This window comes from Serinus canaria, chromosome 21, assembly GCF_022539315.1.
Source record: "Serinus canaria isolate serCan28SL12 chromosome 21, serCan2020, whole genome shotgun sequence".
Lineage (NCBI taxonomy): Eukaryota > Metazoa > Chordata > Aves > Passeriformes > Fringillidae > Serinus > Serinus canaria.
The window spans coordinates 4,694,728-4,712,746 of NC_066334.1; the positions used below are offsets into that span (position 1 = coordinate 4,694,728).

The 18,019-nt window shown below is 48.0% G+C and overlaps 1 protein-coding gene across 5 annotated transcripts in view; it reads left to right on the forward strand.

Moving 5' to 3' along the window:
• The window catches only part of MEGF6 (multiple EGF like domains 6), a 96,023-nt gene that overhangs the window by 49,299 nt on the left and 28,705 nt on the right, over window positions 1-18,019 (forward strand). For 3 of the 5 annotated variants that reach the window (XM_050982314.1, XM_030231176.2, XM_050982316.1), the window contains 4 exons: window positions 7,289-7,411; window positions 13,833-13,958; window positions 15,338-15,460; window positions 16,033-16,155. In XM_050982314.1, coding sequence (XP_050838271.1) covers window positions 7,289-7,411; window positions 13,833-13,958; window positions 15,338-15,460; window positions 16,033-16,155 — 495 coding nt within the window. Of the gene's footprint in view, window positions 1-7,288; window positions 7,412-13,832; window positions 13,959-15,337; window positions 15,461-16,032; window positions 16,156-16,500; window positions 16,602-18,019 lie in introns of those variants that run through there. The other 2 variants (XM_050982315.1, XM_050982317.1) reach the window with 2 other exon arrangements.

Below are 18,019 nucleotides of genomic sequence, written 5' to 3' on the forward strand. Positions count from 1 at the left end.
TGGCTTTATCTTTATCCTTGGTGTGAGGTGCCTCTGGCCCTGCACAGCTGGGGCTTTCCTGATGGATTCTTTATCCACCTCGTGACTCACCCTAAACTGGTATCACTGTGGGTTTGCTTAATTGGGGTAATTTCTGCTTTGCTGCCTGAGCTTCTCTGTGACAGGTAAGAGGAGCTCTCTTGGTGCGATTTCAGAGTCCCAGATGTTGTCTTGGTGTGATTTTTAGGGTCAGTGTGCTGCTTTCCCTGCAGCTCCATCTGCCCAGCCAGCACACACGTCCCCACAGCCGTGTCCCCTCAGCTGGCAGCTGCCACAAGGCACAAAGCTCTGCTGTGTGCACATCACCGGCAGCTCTGTGCGTGCCAGGAGAGGGAGGAGGTGCTCTCTGCAGCGCCGTGTGGCTCTCGCTGAGCTCTGGGCTCCTTGATGTGCCCCGTGTGTGCAGACAGGGCTCTGCTGGGGCCGGTGGCAGCGCTGGGTGTTGTGTCCTTACACAGCCGCCCCTACAGGAGGAGCTTTGTGCTCTGCTGGGCACTCACAATCCATCATCCCGGTGAGGTGGGTGCTGTGATATCCTCTCTGAAGCAGCCAGAAACCAGCAGAGCTGTTGTTTGATCCTGCTCCATTCGCTCCTGCAACGGCGACCTGCATTTCCAGCCCGGGGTGTGGGATTCACATTCTCTGAACAGAGAGAATTCTCTCTCTCAGGTTTTTTCCTGGAGAACCGAGAATAGAATGATCAAAACAATTCTTACCTCATTGGCTGCTCCTGTGTTTGTGCACAAGTGGAATGCACTGTGGAATTGTTTACCTGAAGGGGTTTGGTAACTGGATTCTGGTGTGAGTGTTTTGTTTTCTTGGCCAATCTCTCCAAGCTGTGTCCTGACAGTCAGTGAGGAGAGAGTCACGAGGTTTTGTTCAGTTTTGAGTTCTTGTTCAGTTTCAGTTTAGATTTTGTATAATATAATACAGAACAATAGAGTATAATAAAATGATTAATTAGCCTTCTGATATCATGGAGTGTAAGAGTGTGCTTCTTGTTGAAGGAGTGACAAAATTATTTTTTGTCTCCTTAAAAGGAAGGAAGTCCAGAAATTTCTTTCTTTGATTAAGTGAAAAGACACTTCATAGGACTTAGGGGATTTCATTTCAGATTTAAGGATAGCTAACTGGGCAGAAGCTAAAAAGTCTTGCCTAGACAATTAACTAAAAAAAGGAGTGAACAAAGAAACTAAACTGCTTTTGTGAGGTGTTTTTATTAGAAGCAGGAACGTCTAGCACCTGGCTTAGTTTTTCTGTTTGTGATTTTGCCTTTTATTAAACCTTTTCCTAACACTGCCACAAAAGCCATCCTGCTAATTATTGTGCCTCTAAGAATAGCTGAACTACCTTAAATATGTCATAGGCCTCCTAGAGCTCATTAGACCTAACTGGAAGAAGTTATTACAACAGTCCTGCTCATCACTCTTCTTGCCAGTCAGGCAAAATTACACCAATACAGGGGCTCCATTCCCAGCTCTGTGTCTGGGCATCCACAGGGAGATCTTTCACTCAGAGTGACAGCCTGCACAGGGGTAAAAAACAGTGATGAGAGAAGGGTGGAGAGGGTGAGAGCAGCAGCAAGTCCAGAGCACGTCCAGGTGCTTGTTGCTGCGTGCACCTCTGCTCTGTGCTGAGTAATCCCTAATTACAGCCCCATCCCCAGGCACTCTGGGGAGCACAAGTGGGAGCTGGGCCACTCTTCCAGCCCCACTGCTCAGGGGCAGGAAAAGGTGAGCTGAGGACAGAGCCAGGAACTGAGGCAGAGCAGAGTTTTCAGTGCAGCAGAGTGTTCTGAAGCCGATGCATCCATTGCTGAGGTGCCCTTGGAATCCTCTGCTGGGGATGGCTCAGGTGATGTGGGACAGCCCTGGGCGTCTCCCACCTGCAGTGGAAGGAATTCTGGCCTCAATACCTCCCTGCAGCTCTTGAAGGGCTCTCTCAGGTGCCTGGTTTAGGATGAGATGAAAGCTGAGGGTGTGGAGGTGCTCTGCCTGCCCCAAATGGCCTTTTCCTTCCCTCCAGTGAGCCACTCACCTTCCTCAGCCTAGAGGAGGGAAAAACTTCCAGGCTATCAGAGAGGAGTTGAGGCATTGTCCTCTCCCGTGGTCTCCATGCACTGCTGGACCTTGCCATGGCTGTCTTGTCTGCCCACAGGGAGTGTGGGATAACAGGGCATCCGAATTCCTCAGGTTATTCATGTTGGGGCTGTGTGACACATGCAAGAGATGGAGTAATGCAGAGGGTTTTTTCATTCTAATCTGTGTCCATAGTGTGGGATTGGCTGTGCTCCCCTGCCCAGGAGCAGGGACTGTTGGGTCCTCTCCATGCACTCTTTTTACTCCTTGAAATTGCTGAATTATCTTCCACAAACTGGTACTGGAAAGATAAACTCACTAAATCCCACACATGCTCATCTCCATGGATTTTAATTAACCTTTTCCCTGCAGCCCTGCTCTGTAATCCAGGCTAATTGCTGCAGGAATTAGAGCCTGGCACTGCTGCTCAGCCAGACAGAGCAAACCTTAGCAGTGCTCTCCTGCCTGTGCTCCCAGCTGGGCTCCATCGCCTCCTCCTCAGCCCTGCAAGGAGATAAACTGCCTCCCTAGCAAATATTTAATACTTTGCAGAGCTGCTGTTGCCACTTTCTTCCCCCTGACGTGTAGCTCTTGCTGGAGATAAATCAGTATTCCTTTTGGGTTAGTGTTCATCTTCCCTATGTTTGATTGCTGTGTTCCCTCTGTTAGTCCATCTAGGTGTCTAAACAAACATTCTTTATGGGTTTGTGTTCACCTTCCCTATGTTTGATTGCTGTGTTCCCTCTGTTAGTCCATCTAGGTGTCTAACCAAACATTCTTTATGGGTTTGTGTTCACCTTCCCTATGTTTGATTGCTGTGTTCCCTCTGTTAGTCCATCTAGGTGTCTAACCAAACATTTTTGGCTTTGTGTTCACTTTCCCTTTTTTTGATTGCTCTATTCCCTGTGTTAGTCCATGTAGGTGTCTAATCAAACCTTTTTTGTGGTTTTGTGTTCATCCTCCATCTGTTTGATTGCTGTTTTCCCTGTGTAGGTCCATGTAGGTGTCTAACCAAACCTTATTTTGTGGTTTTGTGTTCATCCTCCATCTGTTTGATTGCTGTTTTCCCTGTGTAGGTCCATGTAGGTGTCTAACCAAACCCTTGTTTTGGCTTTGTGTTCATCTTCCCTGTGTTTGATTGCTGTTTTCCCTGTGTTAGTCCATATAAGTGTGTAACCAAACCCTTTTTTTTGGTTTTGTGTTCATTTTCCCTATTTTTGATTGCTGTTTTCCCTGTGTTAGTCCCTGTAGGTGTCTGAGGTTTCAGGGATTGTTTCTGCTCAGGGAAGAGGCTGGGATGAGCCTTCCTTGCAGAACTCCAGTTTCTTTACACTTAGATCAATACCTCTGCTATCTCATTGATCCAAACCCCATCCCCAGCCCTTGCTGTGCTGGGCTCCTCCTCAGCTGGCTTTTCCTGGTACCCAGTGCCCTGTGCATGCAGAGCAGGGCTTGGCAAACCCTGTCCTGGCACGGCTCTGCCTTGCTCAGAGTCAGCTGAAGAGAAGCCTGTATGCTTCTCATTTGCTCTCCTTTGGAATTATTAATTCCAACCAGATTTTGTCAGCTCTCCAGGAGGAAAAGAGCCCCGTGCCACGAAGCACAGCTCGCACGGTGTCACGTAGGGCTGGGGCTCCTGCTGCCAGGACCTGCCCCAGAACATTCCCAGAGCTGCTCCTCCTGGCCCTGGGAGCAGCTCCTGTGGCTTCCCAGTCTATTGCATTTGTAGGGAGGAATGATGAGTCTGACTCCCTGTTCTCAGGAGGCTAAGTTATTATTTTATGATACTATATTATATTAAAGAATATAGAATATATTATTTTATTATACTATATTAAAGAATATAGATTGTATTCTGATACTATATTATATTAAAGAATATAGAATATGTTATTATATATATGGTAGAATATGCTATATACGAATTGATATTAAAGAATATAGTTATATTAAAGAATATAGACTATATTATTTTCTGAAACTATATTTTATTAAAGAATGTAGTTATATTAAAGAACATAAAATATGTTATTATATATATGGTAGAATATGCTATATACTAATTGATATTAAAGAATATAATTATATTAAAGAATATAGAATATATTATTTTCTAATACTATATTATATAAAAGAATGTAGTTATATTAAGGAATATAGAATATGTTATTATATATATGGTAGAATATGCTATATACTAATTGATATTAAAGAATATAGTTATATTAAAGAATATAGAATATGTTATTATATATATGGTAGAATATGCTATATACTATATGATAATAAAGAATATAGAATTGTAATAAAGAATATAGAATATATTATATATTAAAAAATATAGAATACTAAACTATACTGAAGAATACAGAAGGGATACTTACAGAATGCTAAAAAGATAATAATGAAAACTCGTGACTCTCTCCAGAGCCCTGACACAGCTTGGCCCTGATTGGCCAATGAGTCAAAACAATTCCCATGAAACCAATGAAACAATCTCCAAACACATTCCACAGGAGCAAAACACAGGAGAAGCAAATGAGATAATAATTGTTTTCCTTTTCTCTGAGGCTCCACAGCTTCCCAGGAGGAAAATCCTGGGCAAAGGGAATTTTTTCAGAGAGGTGAATGCCACACCAGTCCATGCTCCCAGCTGACTCACTGCCTGCAGGTGCTGCTGCTGCCAGGGCTGGCTGGTGGATCTGCCCCTGGGGACAGATTTGTTTTGGTCACACCCTGGTGCAGGGTGTCCCAAAATCTCCCTGGTGCTGCAGAGGAGATGAGGGAGGCTCCAGGAGGGACTCTGGGGTTTGGGGGTGGCAGGGAAGGTGGTGGGTGATTCTATGGCCTCTCTCCCCAGCCAGGAGGGGGTTGGGATGGGGACAGCCCTCTGCAATCACGGAGATTTAGAGGGTGAAAAGTACAAAGGGGGAAGAGGAGCCACGGAGAGAGGAGATGTAAAATTACTGAGTGTGAGTAATGGGGTGAAAGTAAAAAGTTTACTCAACACATCACTAAGTTTCTTGGACAGTGAATTCTCAACAGTTTCAGATTAGAGTTGAAGGGAAGCAGTGGAATAGTCATTTAAATTCAGACCAAAAAACTTTATTATGCTGCATGAAACCTTCCCAAACCCCAGTTTTCCTGTTCTTGAGCTGAACAGAGCCAGTTCTGTGTATTAATAGCTAATCCTGCCCACAGAGATGAGCAGGGAGTGCCTCAGGGGCTCTAGGGCTCTGCAGTGTCCCAAGTGTGTGCAGAGGAAAATGATTTAATCAGAATTAGGTTGCTTTGACCAGCCTCTCAGACTCATGCCATCACATTTTTCCCCTTGAAAAGCCACTTTGGCTTTGGCTCACTCTTCATAGAGCATCACTCAAAGCTTATGTTTCACCTCAAAAACCGATTCATTTTCCTTTCTTCCAGTATTAAGTGTCTTGGAAAAAAAAAAAAACAGGAAGAAAATACCAAAACCTCCTAAAAGGCTCAGTCCACTGAAAAAAAGCAAAGGCTGGCATTGCAGAAATGAGCATTTTGCTGGGTTAATGGAGAGCACAGCTGCAGTGGGAGCTCTGCAGGAGGAGCCCAGCACTGCCAGTGCAGCAGGAGACCCCAAGACAAGGTTGGGGGATTCCCTGGAATCAGAGGAGGGGTTTTTATGATCTCTGAGCTTTAGGCTTTAATGCTTTAGGTTTTAATGCTTTACTCCCTGCTAAGAAAAGTGCTCCGAGAAAAGATTTTGTATGTGCATGCAATTTGTATTTTGTGTGTAATTCTGTATTATCACTGCACAGCTCAGGAGACTCAAACAGACAACACCTTTCCCACTTTTCCCCTTCCACCCCTGACCCAGACCTTCCCTTGCTGCTGGCTGACTTTCTTGGCAATTAATCTGACGAATGTAACATTTGGCTCAGCCAAGGCTGTGTTTCTCCCTTTTCTTGGTGCCCTTTTCCTGCCCAGTGGGGGCTGTGGGTGAAGCAGAGCTGGGCTGGGGCACCGGGCACGTTCCTGCACCTCTGGCGTGCGAGGACACGGCCGGGTCCCCGCCCTGCCTGCCGTGATTCACTCAGGAAATGTTTCTTTATCTTCTCACTAACACTCCTGGATGGGAGCTGAGCTGGGAACTGAGCTGGCTCAGGGCTGGCCTTGCTGGGAAGGGCCTGGGGGAGCTGGAGGTGAAGAAAGCGCAAAGAGAAACGCAAAGAAAAACCCAAATGGAGACACCCAAGCTGCTGAAGTTTTTCTCTCCGTGGGGAAGTGGGGTGGTGTTCACAGGGGTCCCAGGATGAGGGAAGAGATGAGAATCTTGACTCCATGTTTCAGAAGGCTGATTTATTATTTTATGATATATATTACATTAAAAGAAAATGATATACTAAAACTATACGAAAAGAATAGAAGAAAGGATTTAATCAGAAGGCTTGAAAGGAATAGGAAAGGAATGATAATAAAATCTTGTGGCTGCTCACAGCCTCGACACACGTGGCTGTCATTGGTCATCAAGTAAAAACAATTCACATGCTGGGTAAACAATTCTCCAAATCTCATTCCAAAGCAGCAAAACACAAAGAAGCTGAATTTTTCCAGCTTCTCGGGAGAAAAGATCCTGTCAAAAGGATTTTCCATAAAATATGTCTGTGACAGGGCAGGGAATGGCTGGTTGGGTGTTTTGCTGTTCCTGGGGTGGGATCTGGTTGCCCCCTCTGATCCTTTCCAGTCTCAAAGGTTGTGTAGGTGCACAACTGTGCACACCCAAAAATGGCAGGAATTAAGGAACTGTGCAGCTGTGTCCTCATCATCTCCATGTTTCTGATCATGGCACAGGGAGAAATCTGCCTCAGAAACTTAACATTTCCTTTGACAAGCAAGGGAGTGTAAAATATGAATAATCCATTATCCTGGAGTCAGTGGGAAAGGTGACCATTGGCAGGTGATCAGATGAGGATGGTTTGTGCTGACTGACAGATCAAACTGGGTTTTTGTGGTTGTTGTTCACTGGTTGCAGGTTTGTCCCTGGAATTTCACAAACAGCTTGACTGACTGAACATAACAAAACGGCCAATCTTGTTCCCTTTGCTTTCATTCCTCAGATCCAGAGTCGGGCAGCAGAGGATAAATATTCCTGAGCTCAAACACCCTCCTGAGCTTTCCCCCTTGTTTTTTTGCAGATGTTGACGAGTGCCAGGTGCACAATGGGGGCTGCCAGCACCGGTGTGTGAACACCCTGGGCTCCTTCTACTGCGAGTGCCAGCCCGGATTCCGCCTGCACACGGATGGCAGGACCTGCCTCGGTAAGGCTGCCCTGCAAACCCCCTGGCAATCTCTCCTTCCAGCCCTTTTCCTACCAGGAAATCCATGGCAGTGAACAGAAAACCTTGATTTCCTCACTGCCTCCCATGCTCTGTGCCCTGAATGTGAGGTAATGCTGATGGGTTTGGGTTCCTCTGTGCCCCTGTGTCTTCCCTCACAGTTTCTGTCCCTGGGTTCAACACATTTCCATGTGGTCACATAAAACTGGGGCTGCTTTGCTGTCCCTGAGTTTATTCTGGTTCAGGAGAAGTAACTCCCAAGTGCTTTGGTGCTTCTGCTTTTGGTTCAGGATATATCAGATATGGCATTCTCAGAACAGATGCATAAATAAAATGATGAGGATTTTCAAGTCAGGCTTCATTTTGACCTCAGTATTTCCCCAAAATTTCAATTTTTTCACAGTATTGCTGTGAGCATCAGGTGTGACAGACAAGTGACAGTAAATGTGGCTGTGTTTGGAACTGTGGCCATAATAATCCAAAACCTTTTCCTCTGGGATGCTGGTTTTGCATTCTCTTGGATGGTGCTTGTTCAAACATCACCATCCAGGCACCAGGTTTGCCCTGCAGCTGATTTTGGGGCCAGTTCCTTGAAATGTTGTTGTCTGCCTTCCCCAAGCTGGAGCTCAGGGTGGAACTCAGTCTGCCTCCAGCATCTGTGGCTGTTTTAATTAAACCACTTCTCCCCCACAGCCTCATTTGACACATTTTTCCACTATTTGAGGGATATTTTCATGCAATTGGAAAGAATTCCCGGGCCATGGGGTTTGCAGAGTTTTCTCGGAACACAGTCACGCTCCAGAGTCTGCCTGTGTGTTCCAGTTGGGAATGGTGATGTGAGCAGGAAAAATCCATCCAGGGAAGCTGTGCCCAGCTCTGCACTGACACCCATCTGGCCACAGCTGCCTCCAGTCCATAGTGACACCCAACCAAGTGAGATTTAAGGTGCAGGATCCCCTTATTTCGCTGGAAAAATCCAGAAGGAAAAGGAGGGCAAGGAAGGGACAAAGCCAAGCCTGGTAGCCAGCACTGAACTCCACACTCGTGTCGGGGTGAGGAGCTGCTGCTGCTCACATGTAAGTGTGCTGTGGTCTGTCATCTCCTAATTGTCTCTGGGATATGTTGCTCCCTTTCTTGTGGCGAGCAGCGATCCCGTGTCACCACATTTCACAGGGAAAAGCAAGGCACAGTTCTTCCCAAGGATATTGCTGGGTTTCACATTCTCCATACCTCAGAGAATGGAAAACAATTCTTATCTCATTTGCTGTGCCAAAGTAGAATGCAGTGTGGAGATTGTTTACCCACAGTGATGGTGTTTTGTTTCCTTGGCCCACCAGGGCCAGGTGTGTGTGTGTGTTGGGACTGTCACTGACAATCACAAAAAGAGTAGAGTCATGTACAGAGTCGAGTTCTTAACAGATTCAGTTCAGATGCAATGTAATACAGTGCAATATAATATAGAATAATATAGTGTAATAAAGTAATTTATTAGCCTTCTGATGTGCATAGAGTCCTCATCATTCCTCTCTTTTGGGGGCAAAAATATCAACGACAATCCCGCAGCCGCCCGCGCCATGCAGAGCAAAACGTGGGACAGGCTGAGACCAGGAGTGCTCAGCACTCCAGAAGGTGGAACAGCTCTCAGGGAAACCATTAAAAGGATCTCTAGAGGGAGGAATCTCTTCTTTAAGAGGAGTTTCCATGATTTTCTTTCGCTCTCCAGGCTTCCCTGCTGGCGTAGCTGAGCATTCCCACAGGATCTAGCCCTGTTCCTGCTGCCCATGCCCAGCGCTGCAAATCTGCTTTGCATTAAATTTGTGAGCAAATATTAGCCATAAAGTGCAGTGCTGGAATTTGTCTGCCAAAAGTGAGAGGTCTCTGTTCATGAAATCTGATCATGAGTGAGCGGGGCAGTTCCTGGAGCCCTGGGGAGCCTGCAGGATCTGCAGTGAGTTTGTGGTGCTGGTACCCCTGGGATCCAGAGCATCCAGGAAAGCAAAGCACACCAGGCAGTGCAAGTAGAAACTTCTCACTGCATAATTATTAATGTTTCTAAAATGGCTCTAAACTGAGGCTTCCTTATTTCAGGACTGGTGGCTTTTTCTCTTTACACATTTGTGCCTGTCCATGTGTGTATGTGACACCTTCACAGAACTCTGTACTAACCCAGGTGCGAGGAGGGGTGGAACATCTTTTCCTTAGAAAAGCTCAGAACAGCCAGGGGTGACTCCTCTGCTGGTGTTTGTGGCTGTCCTGTTGAACCCACAGGCACCAGGTTGCCTTGTGGTCAGTTCTGAGGGATTTGGGGTTAACAGCTCTAAGCTGTTTTTCTCCTCAAGTTGGGATGTCCTTTCATTTTCTGTAGAGATTCTGTGCTGTTAAAACACAAAATATTGCCACTAGATATAGAGACAGTGAGCATCTATCCATCCCTCCATCCATCCATCCATCCATCCATCCATCCCTCCGTCCATCCATCCATCCATCCCTCCATCCATCCATCCATCCATCCATCCATCCATCCATCCATCCATCCATCCATCCATCCATCCATCCATCCATCCATCCATCCATCCATCCATCCATCCATCCATCCATCCATCCATCATCCCTCCATCCATCCCTCCATCCATCCTTTTCCTTCTGCTGAGGGAAGCTCGCAGCTCCACGCTGGGACAAGCACAATTTTGGGTGGTAGGAAGCTCCTGACAGCCCCAGCCAGGGTGTTCTGGGTACAGAAAGAGGCCTTGCAGTCAAGTTTCTCATTAAGGGCTGTCAAATCATGGATCTCATTCTTTAAATGCCTTTTGGTCCCCACAAAACCCACAGAGGCTCCGATGATGGATCGGCAGCGCTGAGCTGGAGCTCCACAATTCCCCCACAATGTGCTGGCATGGCCAAGGGTTAGCTGGTACCTGGGGCTGTCACTCAGGAGAGCCCAAAAATGGCTTAAAACCCCCTTCCTATGCCCAGCTCTCAGCTGGGGCTCTGCAGCTCCGTTGTGCTGGATGCTTTTGTTGTGTCTTTGTTCCAAACGCTGCTGAGAGAGGAGAAAAGGAGCAGCAGTTTCCACTGCGAGTGAAACAGAACAAAGAGAGGCCTTGGGCGTCCTGAAATCACCTCTCTCTTTATCAGAACCACATGGGCAGGAGGCAGGAAGCTGACATCTCCAGGTCCTTCTCCACTGTTTGAGCCGAGGGATGCAGGCCAGGCTGAGGCAGAGGGGTTTAATGGGAGCCAATTGCTTTTCTTGGCCTGAGGAGCAGAGAGATGGTCTGGATTAACACACAGCATGTTTCTGGAAGTTGTCTGAGGTTAGGAGAAATCACTTTGGGATTACATGATGGAGCCCTGTTTGTATGAGGAGAAGAGATTAATTCTTCAAATGAAGAAATCTCAGTGAGAGGGGTGATCTAGTGAACAGAAGGACCACGCCAGGAGGTTTGTGTGGGCCTGAGCTTTGTGTGTGCAGGGACCACGTGTGCTTGGTGGGGCTTTCCACTTTGCAGACAACTCGCACATTTTAGGGAATTTGACCTTTTCTTTGCCCAGTCACACATTTTTCGGCCTTTTCTTAGAATTGCTGGGTTTTTGTGACACTGCAGAAGGAACATCCTGCTCAGTTCTGGTTACAGCTGCTCACAGTCACTCTGAGGGCATCGCTGCTCCTGGAGGCAAATCACTTCTCTCTGAGGGAAAGGTGAGAGAGAGGAAAGAGGAGAAGTGAGAAGAGAGAGGAAAAGTCAGAAGGGCAGCTGGAGGGTGCAGAGATCAGATCTTAAATCAACTCCTCTGTTAGGCTGCTGCTGCTGCACAAATCCACTTCCCAGGTGTAATCAGCAGCAAAAATCTCCTTTGCATCCCTCTTTATCCACTTCCCAGGCCTGAGAAGGTCAGAATCTGGGAGCAGCATCTTCCAGCAGCCCTGCACTCCCCCCAGACAGCGGGGCTGGAAGGAACCTCCCTCTCTCAGACACTGAAATATCATCTGTGGAAAATCTGTCTGCGCTGTAATTACAAAAATCTGTGTGATGTACAGGATGACACTGGGCTTGGCAGCCTCGTCACAGAAATGTTAAGCTCGGGCAGAGCATCTGGGAATGGAAATATTTTTAGAGTGGTTCTGTAAACAGAATAAAAACCCCGAGCAGTAATTAAAACAAGGCCAGCAGCGAGGTCTGCTGGCTGTGACTGTGAGGAGCCAGCTGAGGAGACCCAGCCTCAGACGGGCTCTCTCTCCTGAAATCTTGTGTGGAAGAACCCAGACTTTCGATTTTTTTTTCTGTTGTCTTGTAGGAATTTGGTTATATTTCAAATTAATCCGAATAACTGCATCCTGGGAGGTTATTTTAGACACAAGATGCATTGGCTTGTTCCATGTTGGCCCAGTGCTTTTCCCAGATGAAGGAATGTTTTGGCAGGCATCAGCATTGTTTGACTTGTTTTCTTTTTTTTTATTTTAAAAAAAGGCTCTCTCCAACAAGCACATTATTTATGGCTATTTTTGAATATATGTTATTAAACACTTTTATATATTGGAATATTTTTAAATGACCACCCATCTCTGCTAGAGCTTGAGTAGTGTAACTCTGACCCAGAGCTTTTCAGGAACGTTAAGTATTTCTGTTGTTTCCTTCCAAATGGATTAAAGGAAACAATGCCAGCACAACTAACATAAACCCCGAGTTCTTATGTTTTATATGGCAAAATCTTGACCCTGTCAAGCTGCTTTTATTCCCCCAAATGTTGTTTAGCTGATTAGAGGCATAAAATGAGAAGTTGAGTTATTTTAACATTTGGAATGAGAGTGATCCTCAGCTCTGAGTCAAAGCATATTTTATTTTTTTTTTTAATGGGGAAGGGTGTACAGAAAAGAAAAGAAAATATATATATTTGCCTTTATTTTTGTCCTGAGCCAAATATTTGTTTTCACTCATGTGCAAGAGCAAGGACCCAACTTGCCTTGGGATTCAGAGGTGTGTTACAAGCAGACACTTCTGCTGGCAGCTGCCTTCCAGGCTCTCCTGCTTCCCAAGCTCTGGAGTTGTGGAGGGCACTGTGATCACCTGCAGGATCAGTCTGGGGAGAGATGGTTTTCATTAGAGATATTTTTAGCTTTCCTATAAGATTCCTCTGAGCCAGCACATTAGTTTATTCTGGACTTTGAAAAACAGGTCAGAAACGTGTGAGAGCAGAGCTGATGGTTCTGCTCAGCTCATGGAGCCAGGGCTGCGTTTCCATCCTGGGTTTCCCTCCTGGGGTTCCTTCCTGGGTTTCCATCCTGGGTTTCCATCCTGGGTTTCCATCCTGGGTTTCCATCCTGGGTTTCCTTCCTGGGTTTCCATCCTGGGTTTCCATCCTGGGTTTCCCTCCTGGGTTTCCATCCTGGGTTTCCCTCCTGGGTTTCCAGCCTGGGTTTCCATCCTGGGTTTCCCTCCTGGGTTTCCCTCCTGGGTTTCCATCCTGGGTTTCCATCCTGGGTTTCCAGCCTGAGCCATGTTCCACCAGCCCAGAGGGTTGGGACACTTTGGTGGCTCCTGAGAGACAGGACAGGGTTTAAAGGCCAATTTCCCAATCCTCATAAGAGACATTACAAAAATGTAAACATCAGAAGGCTCAGAAAAACTTGGAAAAACAGAGTGACACCCTGGTCCTGTGTGAGACGTGCCCTTCCCTCACACAGGTGCCAAACCTCATGTCCCCAGGTGCCACCCAAACTCCTTTTGTGCCAAACCTTGTGTCCCCAGGTACCACCCAAGCTCCTTTTGTGCAAAACCTCGTGTCCCCAGGTGCCACCCAATCTCCTTCTGTGCCAAACCTTGTGTCCCCAGGTACCACCCAAGCTCCTTTTGTGCCAAACCTTGTGTCCCTGTGCCCCTAGGTGCCACCCAAGCTCCCTTTGTGCCAAACCTCGTGTCCCCAGGTGCCACCCAATCTCCTTCTGTGCCAAACCTTGTGTCCCCAGGTGCCACCCAAGCTCCTTCTGTGCCAAACCTTGTGTCCCCAGGTGCCACCCAAGCTCCCTTTGTGCCAAACCTTGTGTCCCCAGATGCCACCCAAACTCCCTTTGTGCCAAACCTCGTGTCCCTGTGCCCCTAGGTGCCACCCAATCTCCTTCTGTGCCAAACCTTGTGTCCCCAGGTGCCACCCAAGCTCCTTCTGTGCCAAACCTTGTGTCCCCAGGTGCCACTCAAACTCCTTTTGTGCCAAACCTTGTGTCCCCAGGTGCCACCCAGTCTCCTTCTGTGCCAAACCTTGTGTCCCCAGGTGCCACCCAATCTCCTTCTGTGCCAAACCTTGTGTCCCCAGATGCCACCCAATCTCCTTCTGTGCCAAACCTTGTGTCCCTGTGTCCCCGGGTGCCACCCAAGCTCCTTTTGTGCCACCCCTTGTGTCCCTGCAGCTCTGAACTCGTGTGCCCTGAACAATGGGGGCTGTGAGCACGACTGTGTGCAGGTGACCCTGGCCCAGCACCGCTGCCAGTGCAGGCAGCCCCACCAGCTGCACGAGGATGGCAAACGCTGCATCCGTGAGTGCTGGGGAGCCCTGGGTGCCAGCTGGGAGCTGTGGGATGGTTGGTGGTGTTCACAGGGGCCCCAGGAGGAGGGAAGAGATGAGAATCTTGACTCCATGTTTCTGAAGGCTGATTTGTTATTTTGTGATGTATGTTATATTAAAAGAAAATGATATATTAAACTATATGGAAAGAATAGAAGAAAGGATTTCAACAGAAGGCTGGCAAGGAATAGAAAGGAATGATAATAAAATCTTGTGGCTGCTCACAGCCTCGACACAGGTGGCTGTCATTGTCATCAAGTAAAAACAACTCACATGGACCAATCCAAGATGCACCTGTTGCACCCCACAGCAGCAGATAATTATTGTTTTTCTTTTCCTCTGAGGCTTCTCAGCTTCTCAGGAGAAAAAATCCTGTCAAAAGGATTTTTCATAAAATATGTCTGTGACAGGATGGGGATGCTCAGATGTCCAGCAGATCAGACTGGGGGATTTCCAGTAAAAGCTCTGTGTGTTTGGTTGTCATGGACATATCCTGTGGTTTATTCCAAGGGATGGGAAGAGCTGGAGGAGTTGTAGCCAACAAAAATGAAATTGTATGAAGGCACAGGCTGCTGTGGGAGTGGAAGGACAGCAGAGTGTGGCAGTGGGGTGGGATGTTCTCCCTCTCTGGCTGATCTGCTCCTGGCTCAGGAGGGAGAGAAGCTGAAGGGGACAGAACACAAGGTTGTTCTCGTTGATGGCAGCTGGCATTCAAAAGGCAGGAAGGAGGGAAGTCCTGAGCTGTGAAGTTGCTACAGGAAAAGGAACAACTGGGATGTTCCAAACACAGCAGCCAGAGGGGTTTGGAACATCTCTCCTGGTCCTGGGGCAGGTCAGAGATTGGCAAACCTCTGGGTAGCAGCACTTGGAGCAAACTGCCAGCACTGGCTGTGTAATCGCTGCAGAGGGACGTGCCCGTGCCAAGCTTCTGCTGGAAGGGTTTCACCCAGCTTGGTGCCAGCCTTCTGCAGGATCTCCTGCTGGAAGGGTTTCACCCAGCTTGGTGCCAGCCTTCTGCAGGATCTCCTGCTGGAAGGGTTTCACCCAGATTAATGCCAGCCTTCTGCAGGATCTCCTGCTGGAAGGGTCTCACCCAGATTAATGCCAGCCTTCTGCAGGATCTCCTGCTGGAAGGGTTTCACCCAGTTTGGTGCCAGCCTTCTGCAGGATCTCCTGCTGGAAGGGTTTCACCCAGCTTGGTGCCAGCCTTCTGCAGGATCTCACAGTGTGCACATCCCCCCGAACGGGTGGAGCAGGGATTTTCTGCCTGGGATTTTCAGACTGCAGGCTTTCCTGCTGCTCTGTGCAGGATCTGTGTAGGCTGACCCAGGCTCTGTGCTCTGTCTGCAGTGAGGAACCCGTGCTCTGACAGGAACGGGGGCTGCATGCAGCGCTGCCACAGCCACCGCGGCCGCGCGCGCTGCGAGTGCCACCCCGGCTACCAGCTGGCCCCTGATGGCAAGGCCTGTGAAGGTGAGTGCCCTGCAGGGCTCCCCTGCAGGAAAAACTCTCTGTCTGATGGCTGAGGGAGTGCTTGGTGGGGACAGAGTGGAGGGAAGGACGTGCCTACCCTTGGGTGGCTCAGGTGGTGTCTGTGCCCTGCTGGGGCTCTCTCCCCTGCTCCAGGGGAGGTTTAGGCTGGGCATTAAGGGGAGGTTCTTCCCTGAAAGGGGAATCAGGCACTGGAATAGTCTGTCCAAGGAGGTGGTGGAGTCACCATCTTTTATTTTTTATTTAAGAATAAACTGGATGTGGTGCTGGGTGCTGTGGTCTGGTGACAAGGGTTGTTGTAGGTCAGAGGTTGGACTCGATGATCTCAGAGGTCTTTTCCAGCCTAATTGAATTTGTGAATCTGTGTGTCCCACTGTCATGTGATCCCATCTCCTGGAAGCTTTACAGCAATTCCAAACTCTTAACTCCGTGTCTTTGTTGGTCTGGACCCCAACAAAGAGTTCAGGGTGCAGAACTCAAATACCATAACGACAGTCCTTTGGAAGGATGCTTAAAGTTCAGCCTACTGATCTTCGGTGTTCTCCCTCTCCCAGATGTGAACGAGTGCCTGACAGGGCTGGCCATGTGTGCACACCAGTGCCTCAACACCCGGGGCTCCTTCAAGTGCACCTGTAACCCGGGCTACGAGCTGGGGGCGGACGGCAAGCGCTGCTACCGTGAGTACTGCGGGCTCAGCTTCCAGCCTGGGCCTCCTCTCTGCCAGGGTCAGGACTGAATGTGTCAGATGGAATTTCTTGTTGGGACTCAGATGTTTGTTAGTTCTTATCTGTGTTACAGTCTCACAGAGCCTGAGTTCTGCAGCACTTCACTCCAACAAACTAAAAATGGAGCTGTAGCTCTCTCTCCAAGGCCTTTTAAGGATAAACTGTCCAATTAAGAAATGACACCTAAATTATCTTTACTTTTAACCCAATAACCAACCCCCCATGGCATGAAATGCGAACTTTTTTATCCAATTACACAAAACCACCCAAACCCGTGGAGAAGGAGGTGAAGAAGAAGGAGAAGAAGAAAGAGAAGAAGGAGAAGAAGAAGCTGAAAAGGTGAAGAAGGAGGTGCAGAGGAAGGAGATAAAGGAGGAGAAGAAAAAGGAGAGAAGAAGGTGAAGAAGAAGGACCAGCCTCCAACCTAAAACCTCCACCTTGCTCTATATGTATATTCCTGTATTCTAAAACTTTAAACAGTTTTCCACCCTGTGATATCACACACTTCTATTCAAACTCCACACCCACAATCCCAGTTCTGTCATTCCATTCTGGAAGCTTCTCCACGGCCTCAGGTCAATGCAGTGTTCTCCTGGGGGTCAGTGTCTGTCAGCACAGAAAGTCTAAAATTTTCAGTAGTGAGGGTTCCAACACTCAGCCCTGCCCAGCAGGACAGGGCACACCTGGGCTGCTGCAGGCACGCGTTTGTCACTGCCCTCTGGGAATTGCCAGGGCCAAGCTGTGGCAATCTCTGCTGAAGGATTTCACAAGCAGTTTTGAGGCTATTTACTCCCCCATCAAGATAAAAATCTCGGTCTGATCTTTAAAGTCACCACAAAGCCACTTTAGCTGGTTAAGGCAATTGATTTGGAGCCATTTGGCTTCAAATTAGCCAACTTCTGCTCTTGGGGAGTCTGCGGGACAAGCTCAGTCAGATGCAGATGTGTCACTGGAGGAATGGAGCCAGTGAAGGGATCACATCTGCTCCCATCAAGGAAAGAAATAAACTCTGTGATGCAAGAGTGAGCTGGACTGTCCTCCCAGCTTCGTGCAGCTGCTGCACCCCAGCAGGGCCAGGCTGAGCCAGAGCCACCAGCCCCTGACAGATGACAGCCACCGTGGCAGTCCCAGCTGGCAGCTGGTGGTACTGGGAGCTGTGAGGGTCCCCTTGTGCAGCTGCTGGAGCTTGGCAAGGCTTGGCAGGCCATAAACAGGTCCTGAAAGGCACCAAACAGAGCGATATGGGGCACCAGGATGATGGCACGAGGTTGAAGAGCCTAAGTATGTACACAGCTGTCTTCTTAGGGACACAGCCAGTCTCACACCGTGACACTGACATTGCCCTGGGGTCAGCAGAGCAGCCTTTCCACATGAAAGGTTCCTCCCTGCCCTTCCTAGCACGTTTCTTTTAAGCAAAACCCTGTTTTGTGCTGCTTTAATAAGGAAAGGGAAGAGAGAGATGACAATCACGTTGTGAAATCTGGAAAAAGTCTTTCACTGTGGCCCAGCTTTTGTTTTTGACAAGCACAAATCCATTGGGAAGCATCAAGCTCCCTTTCTTTCATCCTCCTTGGGTCTGAATGCACGGAAAACTCAGCGCTCTTGAAGGCAGAAATTGTTTTCCTGAGGTTCAGGACTGAGTCAAAGCTCCATGAAACAAGTTCCTTTTAGTTTAAGAAAGCTTAATTAACTAGACAAGTTTACAGAAACCTTGCCAAGCTGGGATGATCTATGGCTGCAATTGATGTTTGCGCCGACCGCTTTTGACATGTCAGGAGCTAACGATGCTGGCTGCAGGCATCTGGATGTTTCCCTA